This window comes from Hemitrygon akajei, chromosome 9, assembly GCF_048418815.1.
Source record: "Hemitrygon akajei chromosome 9, sHemAka1.3, whole genome shotgun sequence".
In the NCBI taxonomy this organism is placed as follows: Eukaryota; Metazoa; Chordata; class Chondrichthyes; order Myliobatiformes; family Dasyatidae; genus Hemitrygon; species Hemitrygon akajei.
Window position 1 is genome coordinate 168,130,970 of NC_133132.1, and position 16,275 is coordinate 168,147,244.

General features: G+C 43.2%; 1 protein-coding gene across 1 annotated transcript in view; it reads right to left on the reverse strand.

Annotated features, from left to right (window-relative positions):
* Positions 1-10,188, reverse strand: part of slc35f6 (solute carrier family 35 member F6) — a 69,982-nt gene extending 59,794 nt beyond the window's left edge. The window contains exon 1 of the mRNA XM_073057472.1: positions 10,026-10,188. Within this exon, the coding sequence (XP_072913573.1) occupies positions 10,026-10,102 (77 nt within the window). The 5' untranslated portion in view covers positions 10,103-10,188. The remainder of the gene's footprint in view (positions 1-10,025) is intronic.
* Between the last annotated feature and the right edge of the window lie 6,087 nt (positions 10,189-16,275).

Below are 16,275 nucleotides of genomic sequence, written 5' to 3' on the forward strand. Positions count from 1 at the left end.
AATATTTCCTAGTATAGACAACTACTGCGATAGGTGTAAAACAGAAGTAGCTACTTTGTCACATATGTTCTGGTCATGTTCTTCATTAAAATTGTTTTGGAAATCTTTATTTTCTACAATTTCTAAAGCTCTGAAAATTAATTTACAACCTAACAGATTGACTGTTCTATTTGGAATAGTTCCGCATCATATTCAGGGTATTTCATCTTCAGATCAACATGTAATTGCATTTGTTACACTATTGGCAAGAAGGGCTATTTTATTAAAATGGAAAGATACCTCTGTCCCTACATTAATTGACCGGTTTTCTCAAGTAATGTTATGCCTCAGTTTGGAAAAAATTAGAAGTAGAACTTTTGATCCCCGATTCCATTTTGAGATAAGATGGGGCTCTTTTGCCAAATATTATCATTTAATTTGAATTATTTTATATGGTTTCCTTCCAATCTTATTCTATATAAATATGAATTGGTGGTTGATGATTCCTGTTATATATATAGATGATGGTAAGACGTATTGCTCCGGGCACTGATTCCTAATGGGTTTCTTTTTCCCTTTTTTTTGTAGTCAGTGGTTTTTTTTTTCTTAGTTAGATGGGGTTCTTTTTTTCCTTCTTTTCCTTACATACAAATTTTTTTTCATTTTTATATATTACGATCAGTTTTTATTTTCTTCAGCTTTATTAATTGTGTATATATTAATTTGTTGAAGTTTTGTATCATTTTATAGCTGTAGATTATGTACCAATAAAAAGATTCTAAAAATGAAAAATGAAGTTTTCATTCATTCTTGGTCTCCTGAAAGAACTGGAACTGGGAAATTACTGAGATCTGACTCCAGCTGTATACTGCATGTGTGCCCAAGATTTGTGCACAACATTTAAACAAAGGTATAGAGTTTGATATATTTAAGATATCAGAATCAATTTAATATCTCAGACATGTCATGAAATTTGTTGTTTTGCGGCAGTAACACAGTGCAATACATAAAAACTAAACTACAAGTATTAAATAGGAGGTGCAAAGAGAGAGCAGAAATAGTGAGGTAGTGTACGTGGTTGCTTTTTTGGCCATTCAGAAATTTGATGATGCCCTCACCTGCATCTCCTCCATTTCCCGCACTTCGGCCCTCACCCCATCCTCCCGTCACCACAACAGGGACAGTGTTCCCCTTGTCCTTACCTACCACCCCACCAGCCTCCAGAACCAGCATATTATCCTCCGCAACTTCCGCCACCTTCAACAGGACCCCACCACTAAGCACATCTTTCCCTCCCTACCCCTCTCTGCTTTTCGCAGGGATCGTTCTCTCTGCAACTGCCTGATCCACACGTCCCTCCCCACAGATCTCCTACCTGGTACTTATCCCTGCAAGCATAAGTGCTACACCTGTCCCTACACCTCCTCTCTTACCACCATTCAGGGCCCCAAACAGTCCTTACAGGTGAGGCAACACTTCACTTGTGAGTCTGTTGGGGTAATCTATTGCATCCGGCGCTCCCAGTGTGGCCTCCTCTACATCGGCGAGACCCGACGCAGATTGGGGGACCGCTTCGTCGAGCACCTACACTCCGTCCGCCACAACAGAGAGGATCTCCCAGTTGCCACTCACTTCAATTCTCCCTCTCATTCCCATTCGGATATGTCCATACATGGCCTCCTCTACTGTCATAATGAGGCCAAATTTTGGTTGGAGGAACAATATCTCATATACCGTCTGGGTAGTCTCCAGTCCCTTGGTATGAACATCGAATTCTCCAACTTCCAGTAATTCCCTCCCTCTCCCTTCCCCCATCCCACTTTCACTCTGCCTCCTCTTCTAGCTGCCTATCACCTCTCTCATGATTCTGCATTCTTCTACTACCCATAGTGCTTTCCCCTTACATTCCTTCTTCACGTCTCCGGCCTATCCCCTCCCTGCTTCCCCTCCCCCACCCCTTGATCTTTCCTCTGATTGGTTTTTCACCTGGCACCTTCCACCCACCCTCCACCTTCATTATAGGGCCCCTGCCCCCTCCTTCTTTGGTCCTGATGAAGGGTCTCGGCCCGAAACGTTGACTGCTCCTTTCAACTGCTGCTGCCCGACCTGCTGAGTTCATCCAGCCTTTTTGTATGTCAGAAATCTGATGGTGGAGGAATGAAGTTGTTTCTAAAACGTTGAGTGTGAGTCTTCTGTGCCTCCTACCCGATGGAGGACAAGTCCTGGGTGTCAGATGTCCGTAATGATGGACTGGGAAATCATCTGTATGCAAATATTATAGAATTGTTCACTGTAAAAAATAAAAGGTAGCGTAGTGGCTAAACAACGCTTTCTCGTTCCAATGACCCAGATCCAATTCTCACAAGTGCCTATAAGGAGCACGTACAGATTTCTCCCAGTGACCACGTGGGTTTCCTCCAGGTACTCTAGTTTCCTCCCACAGCCCAAAGATGTACCTGTTGGTGGGTTAATTGGTCATTGTAAATTGTCCCGTGATTAGGCTAGGGTTAAGACCTAAGGCTGTAAGAATTAGGCCATTTTACCCATCTAGTCCCTGCTTCACCATTTCATCATGGCTGATCCATTATTCCTCTCAGCCTCAATCTTCTGCCTTCTCCCTGCCTCCCTTCACGCCCTGACCTATCTCTGCCTTAAACCTCTATCAACCTCTGCCTTAAATAATCGTAAAGACCTGGCCTCCAAAGCTGCCTGTGGCAAAGAATTCCACAGATTCACCATTTTCTGGCTAAAGAAACTCCTCATCGGGGGGTTACTAGGTGCCGTGGCTCAAAGGGCCAGAAGGGCCTTTTCCACACCGTGTCACCAACCAACCTACTGAAAACTGAAATTAACAAACAGCCAATCCAGACACTGAAGTCCCTCTCCTGTCAAAACTTCCAGTCAGGTTTTCTGCCCGAGAATAAATGGCAGCTGTGGCTCACTACACCGATAAAGAGCTTTGACCAGCGGCCAAACAGCATCTGGGATTGATTAGCAAGAGCAAACGAAAGGACGGCAGGGGCCATCGCCCCAGCGGCCACAGTCAGAGTGGTGACCTTCAGGCTTCTGCAAAGAGAAGCTTCACTCAGAAGGAGCAAAGGAAAGAAAAGTTCAAGGTTTTTTTTCTCCCTTCTCTTCTTTACACCTGCTCAGCTAGACAGAGATGCCAGGCAGGATAGTCAATACTCTTGCGGGACATGGGAAGGTAGGGAGACCTCTAATGTCACCGGCAACTACAACTGCGAGAAGTAAACCCAGCGGCTACTGCCGCATAAAGTAATTGGAGCTGGAACTGGATGAACTTCGGATCACTCGGGAGGCTGAAGGGGTAATAGATAGGTCATATTGAGAGGGAATTACGTCCAAGGTGCAGGGCACAGGAAACGCAGTGATCTGGACTCTGCCTTTGTGACTCAGAAGGGAAGGAAGGAGAAGAGGCATGCTGGGGTGATAGGGGATATGTTATTTAGGGAAATGGACAGGAGGTTCTGAGAATCTTGTTCTCACTGTTACACACCCTGTGGGTATCTTGTGACTGTCTTATGACCATGATGTAATTGAGTATCTGGTGAGCATGATGTAATGGTCTTGTGATGGTGGGGTGATGTAATTTTCCCACCAGTGTGAGGTCATGTGATGACATGTTTCAATCGGTATAAAGCGGGAAAGCCTGCTGTGACGCAGCAGGTTTTGTGTTGAGTCGTAGTTTAATTCATCAGTTACTCCGTCATGACGCAATTTCATTTTAAAGTGGAGTTTTACTTTCTACTGTAAGGTACAGAATCGTTGTGCCGGCAGCTTCGCCAATCGCTCTGTTTTGTGTGATGTATCTTTGATTTAATTTTAAAGTCTAAGTATTGGAGAGTGAAGACTTTACCAAAGGATTGAGTAAAGTTGTTGTTGTTTGGTGGTTCAATACAGGATCGACCTTATTGAATCTTTGTTCGGAAAATAGTGACCTGCATCTGAGATAACCCCTGCCTGTAAGAGCAGAAAGGGTTGTGCAGTGTTCATTCACCAAGAAAAAGGTCAGTTCCTTTAAGTCATTTTATTTCCTTCGTCATGAATCCTTCGGACTACGCATATTAGTCTCTCCTAATTGACTGTATAAATCACTTGGCCATTCGTATATACCACTGTTAAGACTGTGTTCGCATTTATCACTTTAAGAACTGTTCCAGAGTTGCCGTATAGCAGTTAACTTCCGGTTAAGTTAGTCATTTATTTACTTTTCATTTTTGTTGAGCAGAGTTTAATAAATGTTTGTTTGTTTGTTTATAAAACTTGACTCAATTATATATTCATTGTTGCCGGACTCGTACCATAACATCACCCACAGATGGCATGTTGGATCGAGATCTCCATATTCTAAAATGAGAGGGTGAACAGCCAGAGGTCATAGTCATTGCAGGTACCAATGACATGGGTAGGACGAGGGACAAGGTTCTGCATAGGGAGTTAGGTGCTAAATTAAAAGGCAGGACTTCCTGGGTCGTGATCTCAGGATTGCTACACCTGCCAGGTACTAATGAGGCCAGAACTAGCAAGACAATACAGTTTAATACATGGCTAAGGAGTTGGTGTAGGACAGAGGGCATAATATTTCTGCATGTTTAAGCTCTTTTCCAGGGAAGGTGGGAGCTGTGCAGAAGGGACAGCGTGCACCTGAACTAGAAAGGAATTAATATCCTAGCAGGAAGGTTTGTTAATGCTGCACAGTGGGGTTTAAACTGCAGTTGCAGGGGGCTGGGAACCAAAGTGCCAAAACAGTTAATGGAGAAGTTGTGGACCTCAGACAAAGTTAGGAATCAAATGGTTGAGCATGGTGCGACTCGTGTCCTGAGCTGCATATATTTCAATGCAAGAGGTATCCTAAGAAAGGTGGATGACAGTGCTGAAGATGAGGTAGCTGGTTTACAAACAGAGGCAATGAATGTGTAGTGAGGAGAGGCCACTGATAGGGCAAAAAAAAAATTGCAGTCAAGAGGATGAGTTGCAAAGTAAAGTGTGGACAAAATCACAAAGGGTGAATACAGGACTGAAGGTGTATCTGATTGCACACAGAATACAGAATAAGGTAGATGAACTTGCTGCACATTTGCAGACTGGTGGGTATGACGCTGTAGGCATCACTGAATCATAGCTGAAAGACTACAGCTGGGAGCTTAATGTTCAAGAGTACACGTTGTATCAAAAGGATAGGCAGGAAGGTAGAGGGGGAGTTGCATACAAACTCCCAAACAGTACTAAGGATTTGGCCTACAAATTACAAAGGGAGATAAAAATGCATACCAAAAGGGCAAAGTTACAATAATCATGTGCGGACTTCAATATGTAGATAGATTGGGAAAATCAGGTTGTTGCTAGATTCCAGGAGGGGGAAATTTCTAGAGTGCCTGTGAGATGGATTTTTAGAGCAGCTCCTGGCTGTGCCACTAGGGGATCAGCTGTTCTGGATTGGGTGCTGTGCAATGAACTAAAATTGATTAGAGCGCTTAAGGTAAAAGAACCCTTACGAGCAAGTGATCATAATATGATTAAATTCACCCTGAAATCTGAGGAGAAGCTAAAGTCTTCTCCTTCTCAGGAGTATAAGATGATGAGAGGCATTGATCATGTGGATAGCCAGAGGCTTTTTCCCGGGCTGAAATGGCTAGCACGAGAGGGCACAATTTTAAGGTGCTTGGAAGTAGGTATAGAGATGTCAGGAGTAAGTTGTTTTTTTTTAAAAAATGCAGAGAGTGGTGAGTGTGTGGAATGGGGTGCCGACGATGGCAGTGTAGGCAGATACGATAGGGTCTTTTAAGAAACTCCTGGATAAGTACATGGAGCTCAGAAAAATAGAGGACTATGGGTAACCCTAGATAAGGAGATGTTTTGCACAGCTTTGTGGGCCGAAGGGCCTGTATTGTGCTGTAGGTTTTCTATGTTTCTTTGTAAAGTCAGATGTATCAGTATTACAGTGGAGTAAAGGGAATTACAGAGGCATGCGAGAGGAGTTGGCCAGAATTGATTTGGGAAGAACACTGGTTGGCTGAAGATAGAGCAGCAATGGCTGGAATTTCTGGAAGCAATTCAGAAGGCACAGGATATATACATCCCAAAGAGGAAGAAGTATGGTAAAAGACAGAACCATGGCTACAAGAGAAATCAAAGCCAACATAAGAGCCATATAATAGAGAAAAAATTGGTGGGAAGTTAATGGAATGGGAAGCTTTAAAAAAAAACACCAGAAGGCAAATAAAAAAGTCATTAAGAAGGTAAAGATGGAATATAAAAGCAAGCTAACCAATAATATTAAAGAGGATACCAAAAGTTTCTTTAGAAACTTACTTAAGGTAAAATTTAAGGTGTGTTATTTAAGGTAAAATTGGATAGGTAAATGGACAGGAAAGGAGTGGAGGGTTATGGGCTGAGTGCGGGTAGGTGGGACTAGGTGAGATTAAGAGTTCGGCACGGACTAGGAGGGCCGAGATGGCCTGTTTCCGTGCTGTGATTGTTATATGTTATATGGTTATATAGATGCATAAAATGTAAAAGAGAAGCGAGAGTGGAAGTCAGACTGCTGGAAAATGAGGTAGTAAAGGGGGAACAATGAAATGGCAGAAGAACTGAATAAGTATTTTGCATCAGTCTTCACTGTGGAAGACACCAGCAGTGTGGTGGAAGTTCCAAGTGTCAGGAAGCATGAAGTGTGTGAAGTTACCATTACTACAGAGAAGGCTCTTGGGAAACTGAAAGGTCTGAAGGTAGGTAAGTCACCTGGACCAGATAGTGTACAGCCCTGGGTCCTGAAAGAGGTGGCTGAAGAGATCATGGAAGCATTAGTAACGATCTTTCAAAAATCACTAGATGCTGGAATGATTCCAGAAGAATGGAAAATTAAAAATGTCTCTCCACTATTCAAAAAGGGAGAGAGGCAGAAGAAAGGAAACTGTAGGCCATTCTGACCTCAGTGGTCGGGAAGGTGTTGGAGTTGATTATTAAGAATGAGGTTTAAGGGTACATGGAGGCACATGATAAAATAGGCTGCAGTCAGCATGGTTTCCTCAAGGGAAAATCTTGCCCGAAATCTGTTGGAATTCTTTGAAGAAAGAACAACCATGCCAGTCAAAGGAGAACAGTTGATGTTGTGCACTTGGACTTTTCATTGATTCTGTTGTATTTCTTTGTCTTACTATGAATGCCCACAAGAAAATGAATCTCAGGGTATAATATGGTAACATGTACATACTTTGATAATAAATTTACTTTGAACCAAGATTGTATTGATGTTGGCTTGTTATTGCCAGCTGTACGAAGACAGTGCAAAAAGCCAGTCTTGAATAATGTTCATAAGATCACATCATTACACACTGCATTGAGGTAGAACAAGGTAAAATATTAACGGTGTAAAGTTTAAAAGCTACTGAAAGAATACAATGTAGGCAAACAAGGTGCAAGATCATAACGAGGTAGATTATGAGGTCAAGAGTCCATTTTATTGTAAAAGAGAACCATTTAATAAGACATGGGATAGAACTAGACCATCAGAACAGTAGGTCTGCTCCACCATTCAATCACGGCTGATTTGTATTCCCTCTCAACCAATTTATTCTGTCTTCTACCTGTAATGCTTGATGCCCTATTTAATCACCCTCAGTGGTCTTGCAATCAGTGTTGGTGAGACCAAGAAATTGATTGTGGACTTCCGTCTTCAGAGGGATGAGAAACGGAAAGGGCGGGCAGTTTCAAGTTCCTGGATGTCGAAATCCCTAAAGATCTATCCTGGGCCCAATGTACTGATACAGTTACAAAGAATGCACAATAGTGGCTTTTCTCCTAGTATCTGAGGAGATTGCGTATGACACTAAATACTACCGTGGAGAGGGCTCTAACTGGTTACATCACTCTCCAGTACGCAGGGGGCACTGTACAGGAGGAGAAAAAGCTGCAGAAGGTTGTAAACTCAGCCAGCTCCATCATGGGCACCAGCCTCCCCACCATCAACGATACCTTCAAATAGCGATCCCTCAAAAAGGTGGCATCTATCATTGAGGACCTCGTCACCCAGGACATGCCCTCTTCCCATTGCTACCATCAAGGAGGTGGTACAGGAGCCTGAAGACACACTCAATGTTTCAGGAACAGTTTCTTCCCCTCTGCCATCAGATATATGAATGAGCACTCAATCCATGAACTACCTCACTACTTCCCCACCTCTCTTTTACAGTACTCAACTTAGTTTTTAATATACTGGTATACTTAATTTATAGTTCTTATTTTCTATTGGGATGTACTACAGCTGAAAAAATAAGAAATTTCAGAATATATGCCAGTGATATTAAACCCAATTCTGATTATGCAGACATACATGCAAAAGGCTGGTCAAAGGCTGAATGGAAGAACAGGCACAAGGGGCCCTGCCTGATGTCCTTTTTGGTGAGGCACCCAAACTGTCAGATCTTCTCACATTCCAACAACCATGAAACACACTACTTGCCGATAGGTATTAACCCAAGAACCATCCCCCACTTCCCACAGACTGAGCACTTTGGCAGAGTTCTGCTTCACAGAATGAATCTACGCGTGTTTCTTTTTCTATAAAAGGAGGGCAGTTTTGCACTCATGATTTATTTCCCTTAAAGTTCAACGGCAGCTGGCAGAACAACACAAGGTGTCACTGCCACTGGAGTTAGAATGTGAAGCAAAGTGATAGGAAGTATATCCACTAAATTGCAATCTCCACAAGCTCAAATAATATCATAAAGTCTAATGTTTTTTTATAAATACACACTTATATGCAATATGATGGCAGTGATACTGGAACAAACTTTCCATGTTAAAGATCTCAATTTACCAATTAGATGCTTCCTTTGAACCTCATAGCAACTGCATTCCAGCAATATATGCAACACTGCTTCTTGGTAAGTGCACTCCCTAAAAATGCCCATATCATGGGTATTAATTCTGAACAAGGAATTATTCAAATTAGTATGTCCAATATGTAAGTGTGCAAGTATGAATTCTTACAACACACACAAAATGCTGGTGGAACACAGCAGGCCAGGCAGCATCTATAAGGAGAAGCACTGTCGACGTTTCGGGCCGAGACTCTTCGTCAGGACTCATTCTACCCGCCTTTTATACCCTCTCCCAGTTGAGCTCCCACCATCCTCCGAATTTTATATAAATGCAGTCCTTTCATTTCCTTATCCCAATTTCGTTGCTACTACGATCGAATTGACTTTTCAATTATGACTTTCACCTCGCATTTAGTCGATTTACTTTCCCTCCAACCATTTTTGGAATTTAAGCACAGCACAGATTAAACTCAAGGAAGCTGGATGCCAAAAAAAAAACCCGCATTTAATTCAAGTGACGTGGTACCGATCTCCCCAGGTGCACCGAAGTTACCACCCCGGAGCAGCTGACCCCGTAGGTCACCTGAGCAGCCTTGCACACGGTACTTGTGGGGAACTGAGTCCATATCCTCGCCCCCACTGGAAGCCGAAATTATAAACATAAGAGACTCTGCAGATGCTGGAAATCCGAACCACAAAATATTGGAGCACGGTTCCCAACCTGGGGTCCACGGATCCCTCGGTTAATGGATGTGGGTCCATCGTATATATTTTTTTAAAAAGGTGTCGGGGGAGCCCCTGTGCTGGAGGAACTCAGCAGGTCAGGAAGCATCCATGGAAATGGACAGTCAACGTTTCGGGCCGAGACGCTTCTTCACATAACTTCTTCATTTCCATGGATGCTGTCTGACCTGCTGAATTCCTCCAGCATTTTGTGTGCGCTAGCCGAAATTAATTTCCTGGGTCGGATGTGATCTTGAATAAATCATATTAAAGCACCAGTGGATTTCAAGTAAACTGGATTATAAAAGGGGGATTTGGAAAGAAAATCTCCGAACGCGAATACTGGAAGATTATCTGCTGAGAAAGAAAGAGAGCGGAAGAGAGAGAGAGGGAGGGGGAGAGAGAGATTCTTCAATGAAACCAGCGCACTCTGGCCACTCGAGCCTGGCGCTGCCAATAAAACATATATCTGATACTTACTTAGCTGACAATGTGTTAATGGATCCTGTAATAAGCATCATTGCCGCCAGGCCCAACTGATACCGAGTCCACGCCATAAAGAACCTGAACTATATCCGTCCCCTTCCACAATTCTGAGGCTTTTACGAACTCTTCCCGGTGCGACAGGAACAAGAAGTCATGTGATCCGGTCAGCTGAGAACGAGTCACGCCGAGCTCCCGCAAACTTTCTGCAGTGTATTTGACCACCTGGAGTGGCTATAAGCACTACAGACTCCCCTGAGGCACTAATTTGGGAATGGTGGGGGAAGTTATTAAAAACTAAATAGGGTAACAATATTCACACAACAAAATGCTGGAGCAACTCACCAGGCCGGGCAGCGTCTATGGAAAGGACTACAGCCGACGAGACCCTTCGGCAGGACTGAGTGAGGGGTCTCGGCCCGAACGTCGACTGTACTCTTTTCCACAGGCGCCCCAGCCTGCTGAGTTCCAACAGTATTTTGTGTGTGTTGTGACCAGAGGAACAAATGGGACAGAGAGCTCAGAATCAGATTTAGCATCACCGGCGTATGCCGTGAAATTGTTGGCTTTGTGGCTGCAGTACAATGCAATACGTAATAAAGGAGCTGAATTACAGTAAATATATATTAGTTAAGATAAGCAAGCAGTGTGAAAATAGAAATAAGAAGTGACATAGTGTTCAGGGGTTCATTAAAATAGGTAGGTCTCTGGGTCTTCTAGACCGTGCCATCCTGGGGTTCTGATTCTAGGATTCTGAGCTCATAATGCCATGATGTTCACGTTTGTTAAGTCAACAAAGCAAGCATGTGATATATTTTTGGCCCCCCTTCTGAGGGAGGGGTTTGGTAAAATAGAACCAGAATCAGTTCATATCTCTGTCATATAATATGTGGGATCTACTGTTTTGCGGCAGCAGTGCATAAAATTACAATATACCATAAGGCCTTAAAATATAGGAGCAGAAGCAGGCCATTCGGCCCATCGAGCCTGTTCTGCCATTCTTCCAGTCATCCCCACTCCCCTGACTTCTCCCCATAACCTCTGATGCCCTGGGTAATCAAGAAGCTATCTATCTCTGCACTAAATACACCCAATGACTTGGCCTCCACAGCCACTCGTGGCAACAAATTCCATGGATTTACCACCCTCTGACTAAAGTAATTTCTCCGCATCTCTCTTCTAAATGGACGTCCTTCAATCCTGAAGTCGTGCCCTCTTGTCCTAGTAGTAGTCCCTACTATGGGAAATAACTTTGCCATATCTAATCTGATCAGGCCTTTTAACATTCGGAAAGTTTCTATGAGCTCCCCTCTCATTCTCCTGAACTCCAGGGAATACAGCCCAAGAGGTGCCAGATGTTCCTCATAAGGTAACCCTTTCATTCTTGTGAATCTTCTCTGAACTCTCTCCAATGTCAATATATCCTTTCTAAAACAAGGAGCTCAAAACTGCACACAATACTCCAAGTGTGGTCTTTCAAGTGCCTTATAGAGCCTCAATGTCACACCCCTGCACTTATATTCTATACCTCTAGAAATGAATGCCAACATTGCATTCACCTTCTTCACCACCGACTCAACCTGCAGATTAACCTTTAGGGTATCCTGCACAAGGACTCCCAAGTCCTTTTGCATCTCTGCATTTTGATTTCTCTTCCCATCTAAATAATATTAGGGGGAGCTTCTTCACACAGAGAGTGGTGGGAGTGTGGAATGAGCTGCCAGATGAAGTGGTAAATGTGGGCTCATTTTTAACATTTAAGAAAAACTTGACAGGTACATGGATGAGAGGTGTATGGAGGGATATGGTCCAGGTGCAGGTCAGTGGGACTAGGCAGAAAAATGGTTTGGCACAGCCAAGAAGGGCCAAAGGGCCTGTTTTCTGTGCTGTAATGTTCTATGGTTAATAGTCTGCCCGTTTATTTCTTCCACCAAAGTGCATGACCATACACTTTCAACATTGTATTTCACTTGCCACTTCTTTGCCCATTCCCCAAAACTATCTAAGTCTCTCTGCAGGGTCTCTGTTTCCTCAACACTACCCGCTCCTCCACCTATCTTTGTATCATTGGCAAATTTAGCCACAAATCCATTAATCCCATAGTCCAAATCATTGACATACATTGTAAAAAGCAGCGGTCCCAACACCGACCCCTGTGGAACTCCACTGGTAACTGGCAGCTGGCCAGAATATGATCCTTTTACTCCCACTCTCTGTTTTCTGCTGATCAGCCAATGCTCCCACTATGCTAGTAACTCCTGTGTAACTCCATGGGGTCTTAATTTGCTAAGCAGCCTCATGTGCAGCACCTTATCAAAGGCCTTCTGAAAATCTAAGTACACCACATCTACTGCATCTCCTTTGTCTACCCTGCTTGTAATTTGCTCAAAAAATTGCAATAAGTTAGTCAGGCAGAAATTTCCCGCCAGGAAACCATGCTGGCTTTGGCCTATCTTGCCATGTGCCTCAAGGTACTCCATAATCTCATCCCTAACAATCGGTTCCAACAACTTTCCAACCAGTGATGTCAGGCTAACCGGTCTATAGTATCCTTTCTGCTGCCTCCCTCCCTTCTTAAATAGCAGAGTAACATTTGCAGTTTTCCAGTCATCTGGTACAATGCCAAAATCTATCGATTCTTGAAAGATCATTGTTAATGCCTCTGCAATCTCTCCAGCTACTTCCTTCAGAACCTGAGGGTGCATTCCATCAGGTCCAGGAGATTTATCCACCCTCAGACCATTAAGCTTCCTGAACACCTTCTCAGGCATAATTTTCACAGCACAAACTTCACTTCCCTGACACTCCTGAATGTCCGGTATGCTGCAGATGTCTTCCACTGTGAAGACTGATGCAAAATACGCATTCAGTTCCTCTGCCATCTCTGCATCTCTCATTACAATATCTCCAGCGTCATTTTCTCTCTCTTACCCTTTATACTGTATACTTAAAAAGCTTTTAGTATCTTTTTTGATATTAGTTGCCAGCCTCCTTTCATAATTCATCTTTTCCTTCCTGATGACCTTCTTAGTTTCCTTCTGCAAGTTTTTAAAAGTTTCCCAATCCTCTGTCTTCCCACAACTTGGGTTTCCTCCGGGTGCTCCAGTTACCTGCCACAGACACACCAGTCAGTAGTTCAATTGACAATTCTAAACTGTCCCATGATTAGATGGGTTAAAAAGCTGGTTTGCTGGGCGGCACAGCTCGAGGCGCCAGAAGGGCCAGTTCCAGGCTGTATCTCAATAACTGAAAAAACGGCTGATGGCTTGTTTGTCTCCTCGTCAGCATCAGAGATTTTATCAGCAGCAATGGTGTCAACTGTGAATTTTCAGACTTGAACCTAATTGCCTCTGACTTTCTGAGAAATAATCTTGTTATTTAAAGGTGAACACACTAACTAAACTTCATTTTAACCTTCAGATGGATTTCAAGTGTATAGTTCCCATTGTCTAATTTTACTAATAAATGATTTAAAGCAAACTTATAGAGTTTGCTTCCTTTAAAATAAGGATACGTTTAAGATATCAGAAAGCAGAATCAGGTTTAATATCACTGACATATGTCATGAAATCTATTGATTTGTGGCAATACATACAGAACTATAAGTTACAATAAGAAATGTATTTGAAAAAATTAAATTAGGTAAGTCGTGCAAAAAGAGCAAAAATAGTGAGATAGTGTTCATGGGTGGGTTCATTGTTCATTCTGAAATCTGATGGCGGAAGGAAGAAGTTGTTTCTAAAATGTTGAGTGTGTGTCTTCCGTGCCTCCTACCTGATGGTAGCAATGAGAAGAGGGCATGTCCAAGGTGGTGGGGGCTCCGTAATGATTTGCAGTTGCTTGAGAATATTATAGAACTGTTCATAGTAAAATTTTCACTGTTTGTACAATAGTTCTTGTACAAATAGAAACAAAACTGTGGAAGGCAATACACTGTGAAAGCACCAGGATGAAGTGTGTGAAGTTACCATAACTAGAGAGAAGGTTCTTGGGAATCTGAAAGGTCTGAAGGTAGATAAGTCACTGGGACCAGATGGTGTACACCCCAGGGTTCTGAAAGAAGCAGCTGAAGAATTTGTGGAGGCATCAGTAATGATCTTTCAAGAATCAATAGATTCTGGAATGGTCAGGAAGACTGGAAAATTGCAAATGTCACTCCGCTCTTCAAGAAGGAAGAAAGGCAGAAGAAAGGAAACGATAGGCCAGTTCATCTGACCTCAGTGGTTGGAAAGATGTTAGAGTCGATTATTAAGGATGAGACCTCAGGGTATTTGGAGGCACGGGATAAAATAGGCCATAGTCAGCATGATTTCCTCAAAGGAAAATCTTGCCTGACTAATCTGTTGGAATTCTTTGAAAAAATAACAAGCAGGATAGACAAAGAAGAATCAGTTGATGTACTTGAATTTTCAAGGTGCCACACATGAGGATGCTTAACAAGCTACAAGTCCATGGTATTACAGGAAAGATTCTAACATGGATGAAACAGCGGCTGATTGGCAGGAGGCAAAGAATGGGAATAAAGGGAGCCTTTTCTGACTGGCTGCCAGGATCTGTGTTGAGACTGATTCTTTTTATGTTATACGTCAATGATTTAGATGATGGAATTGATGGCTTTGTTGCAAAGTTTGCAGATTATATGAAGATAGATGGAGGGGCAGGTAATTTTGAGAAGTAGATGGTAGCTTCAGAAGGACTTAAACAGATTAGAAGAATGGGCAAAGAAATGGCAGATGGAATACACTGTCAGGAAGTGTATGGTAATGCACTTTGGTGAAGAAATGAGTATTTTCTAAATGAAGAGAAAATACAAAAAAAACTGAGGTGCAAGGCCACTTCAGAATCCAAGTGCAGGATTCACTAAAGGTGGTGTGCTTCAGGGATCTGTTCTGGGACCCCTTCTCTTCGTGATTTTTATAAATGACCTGAATGAAGAAGTAGAAGAGTGGGTTAGTAAGTCTGCTGATGACACAAGGTTGGGGTGGTGTGGATAATCTGCAGGGCTGTCAGAGGTTACAACAGGACATCGAAAGGATGCCAAACTGGGCTGAGAAGTGGCAGATGGACTTCAACCCAGATAAGTGTGAGGTGGTTCACTTTGGGAGGTCAAATTTGAAGACAGAATATAATATTAATGGGAAGACTCTCGGCAGTGTGGAGGATCTGAGAGATCTTGGAGGCTGAGTCCATAAGACACTCAAAGCTGCTGTTCAGGTTGACATTTTGTAAGAAGGCGTATGGTGTATTGGCAATCATCAACCGTGGGATTGAGTTCAAGAGCCATGAGGTAATGTTGCAGCTATATAGGACCTTGGTCAGACCCCACTTGGAGTATTGTGTTCAGTTTTGGTCACCTCACTACAGGAAGTATGTTGATACTATAGAAAGTGTGCAGAAGAGACTTACAAGGATGTTGCCTGGATTGGAGGGCGTAACTTATGAGAATAGGTTGAGCAAACTTGGCCTATTCTCCTTGGAGCCACAGAGGATGAGAGGTGACCTGATAGAGGTGTATAAGATGATGAGGGGCTTTGATCATGTGAATAGTTAGAGGCTTTTTTCCAGGGCTGAAATGGCTAACACAAGGGGGCATAGTTTTAAGGTGCTTGGAAATAGGTACAAGGGGGATGTCAGGGGTTAGTTTTTCACACAGAGTGGTGGGTGTGTGGAATGCACAGCCAGTGGCAGTGGTGGAAGTGGATACAATAGGGTCTTATCAGATCCTCTCCCCGAGAGCCTCTCAGATAAGTACATGGAGCTTAGAAAAATGGAGGGCTATGCACTAGGGAAATTTGAGGCAGTTTCTAGAGTAGGTTGCCTGGTCGGCACAACAGTGTGGGCCGAAGGGTCTGTAATGTGTTGTAGAGTTCTATATTCTATGTTCTATGTTCTAAGTATGATGTAGACAAACATGGTCCCTGACTCACGATTGTTCTTGGCAAATTTTTCTACAGAAGTGTTTTGCCATTGCAGCACACACAGAATGCAGGAGGTCATGCAGCATCTATGGAATGAATAGAAAGTCGATGTTTCGGGTCAAGACCCTTCTTCAGCACTGAGAAGGAAGGGGGAAGATACCAGAGTCAAAAGGCGGGTGGGGGGGGGGGGGAGGAGAAGGAGAGAGATGAAGCCAGATGGATGGGAAAGGTCAACGGCTGGAGAAGAATGAATCTTATAGGAGAGGAGAGAGGACAGTAGGATAAAAGGAAGGAGGAAGGGAGGAGGGGACCCAGGGAGGAAGTAATAG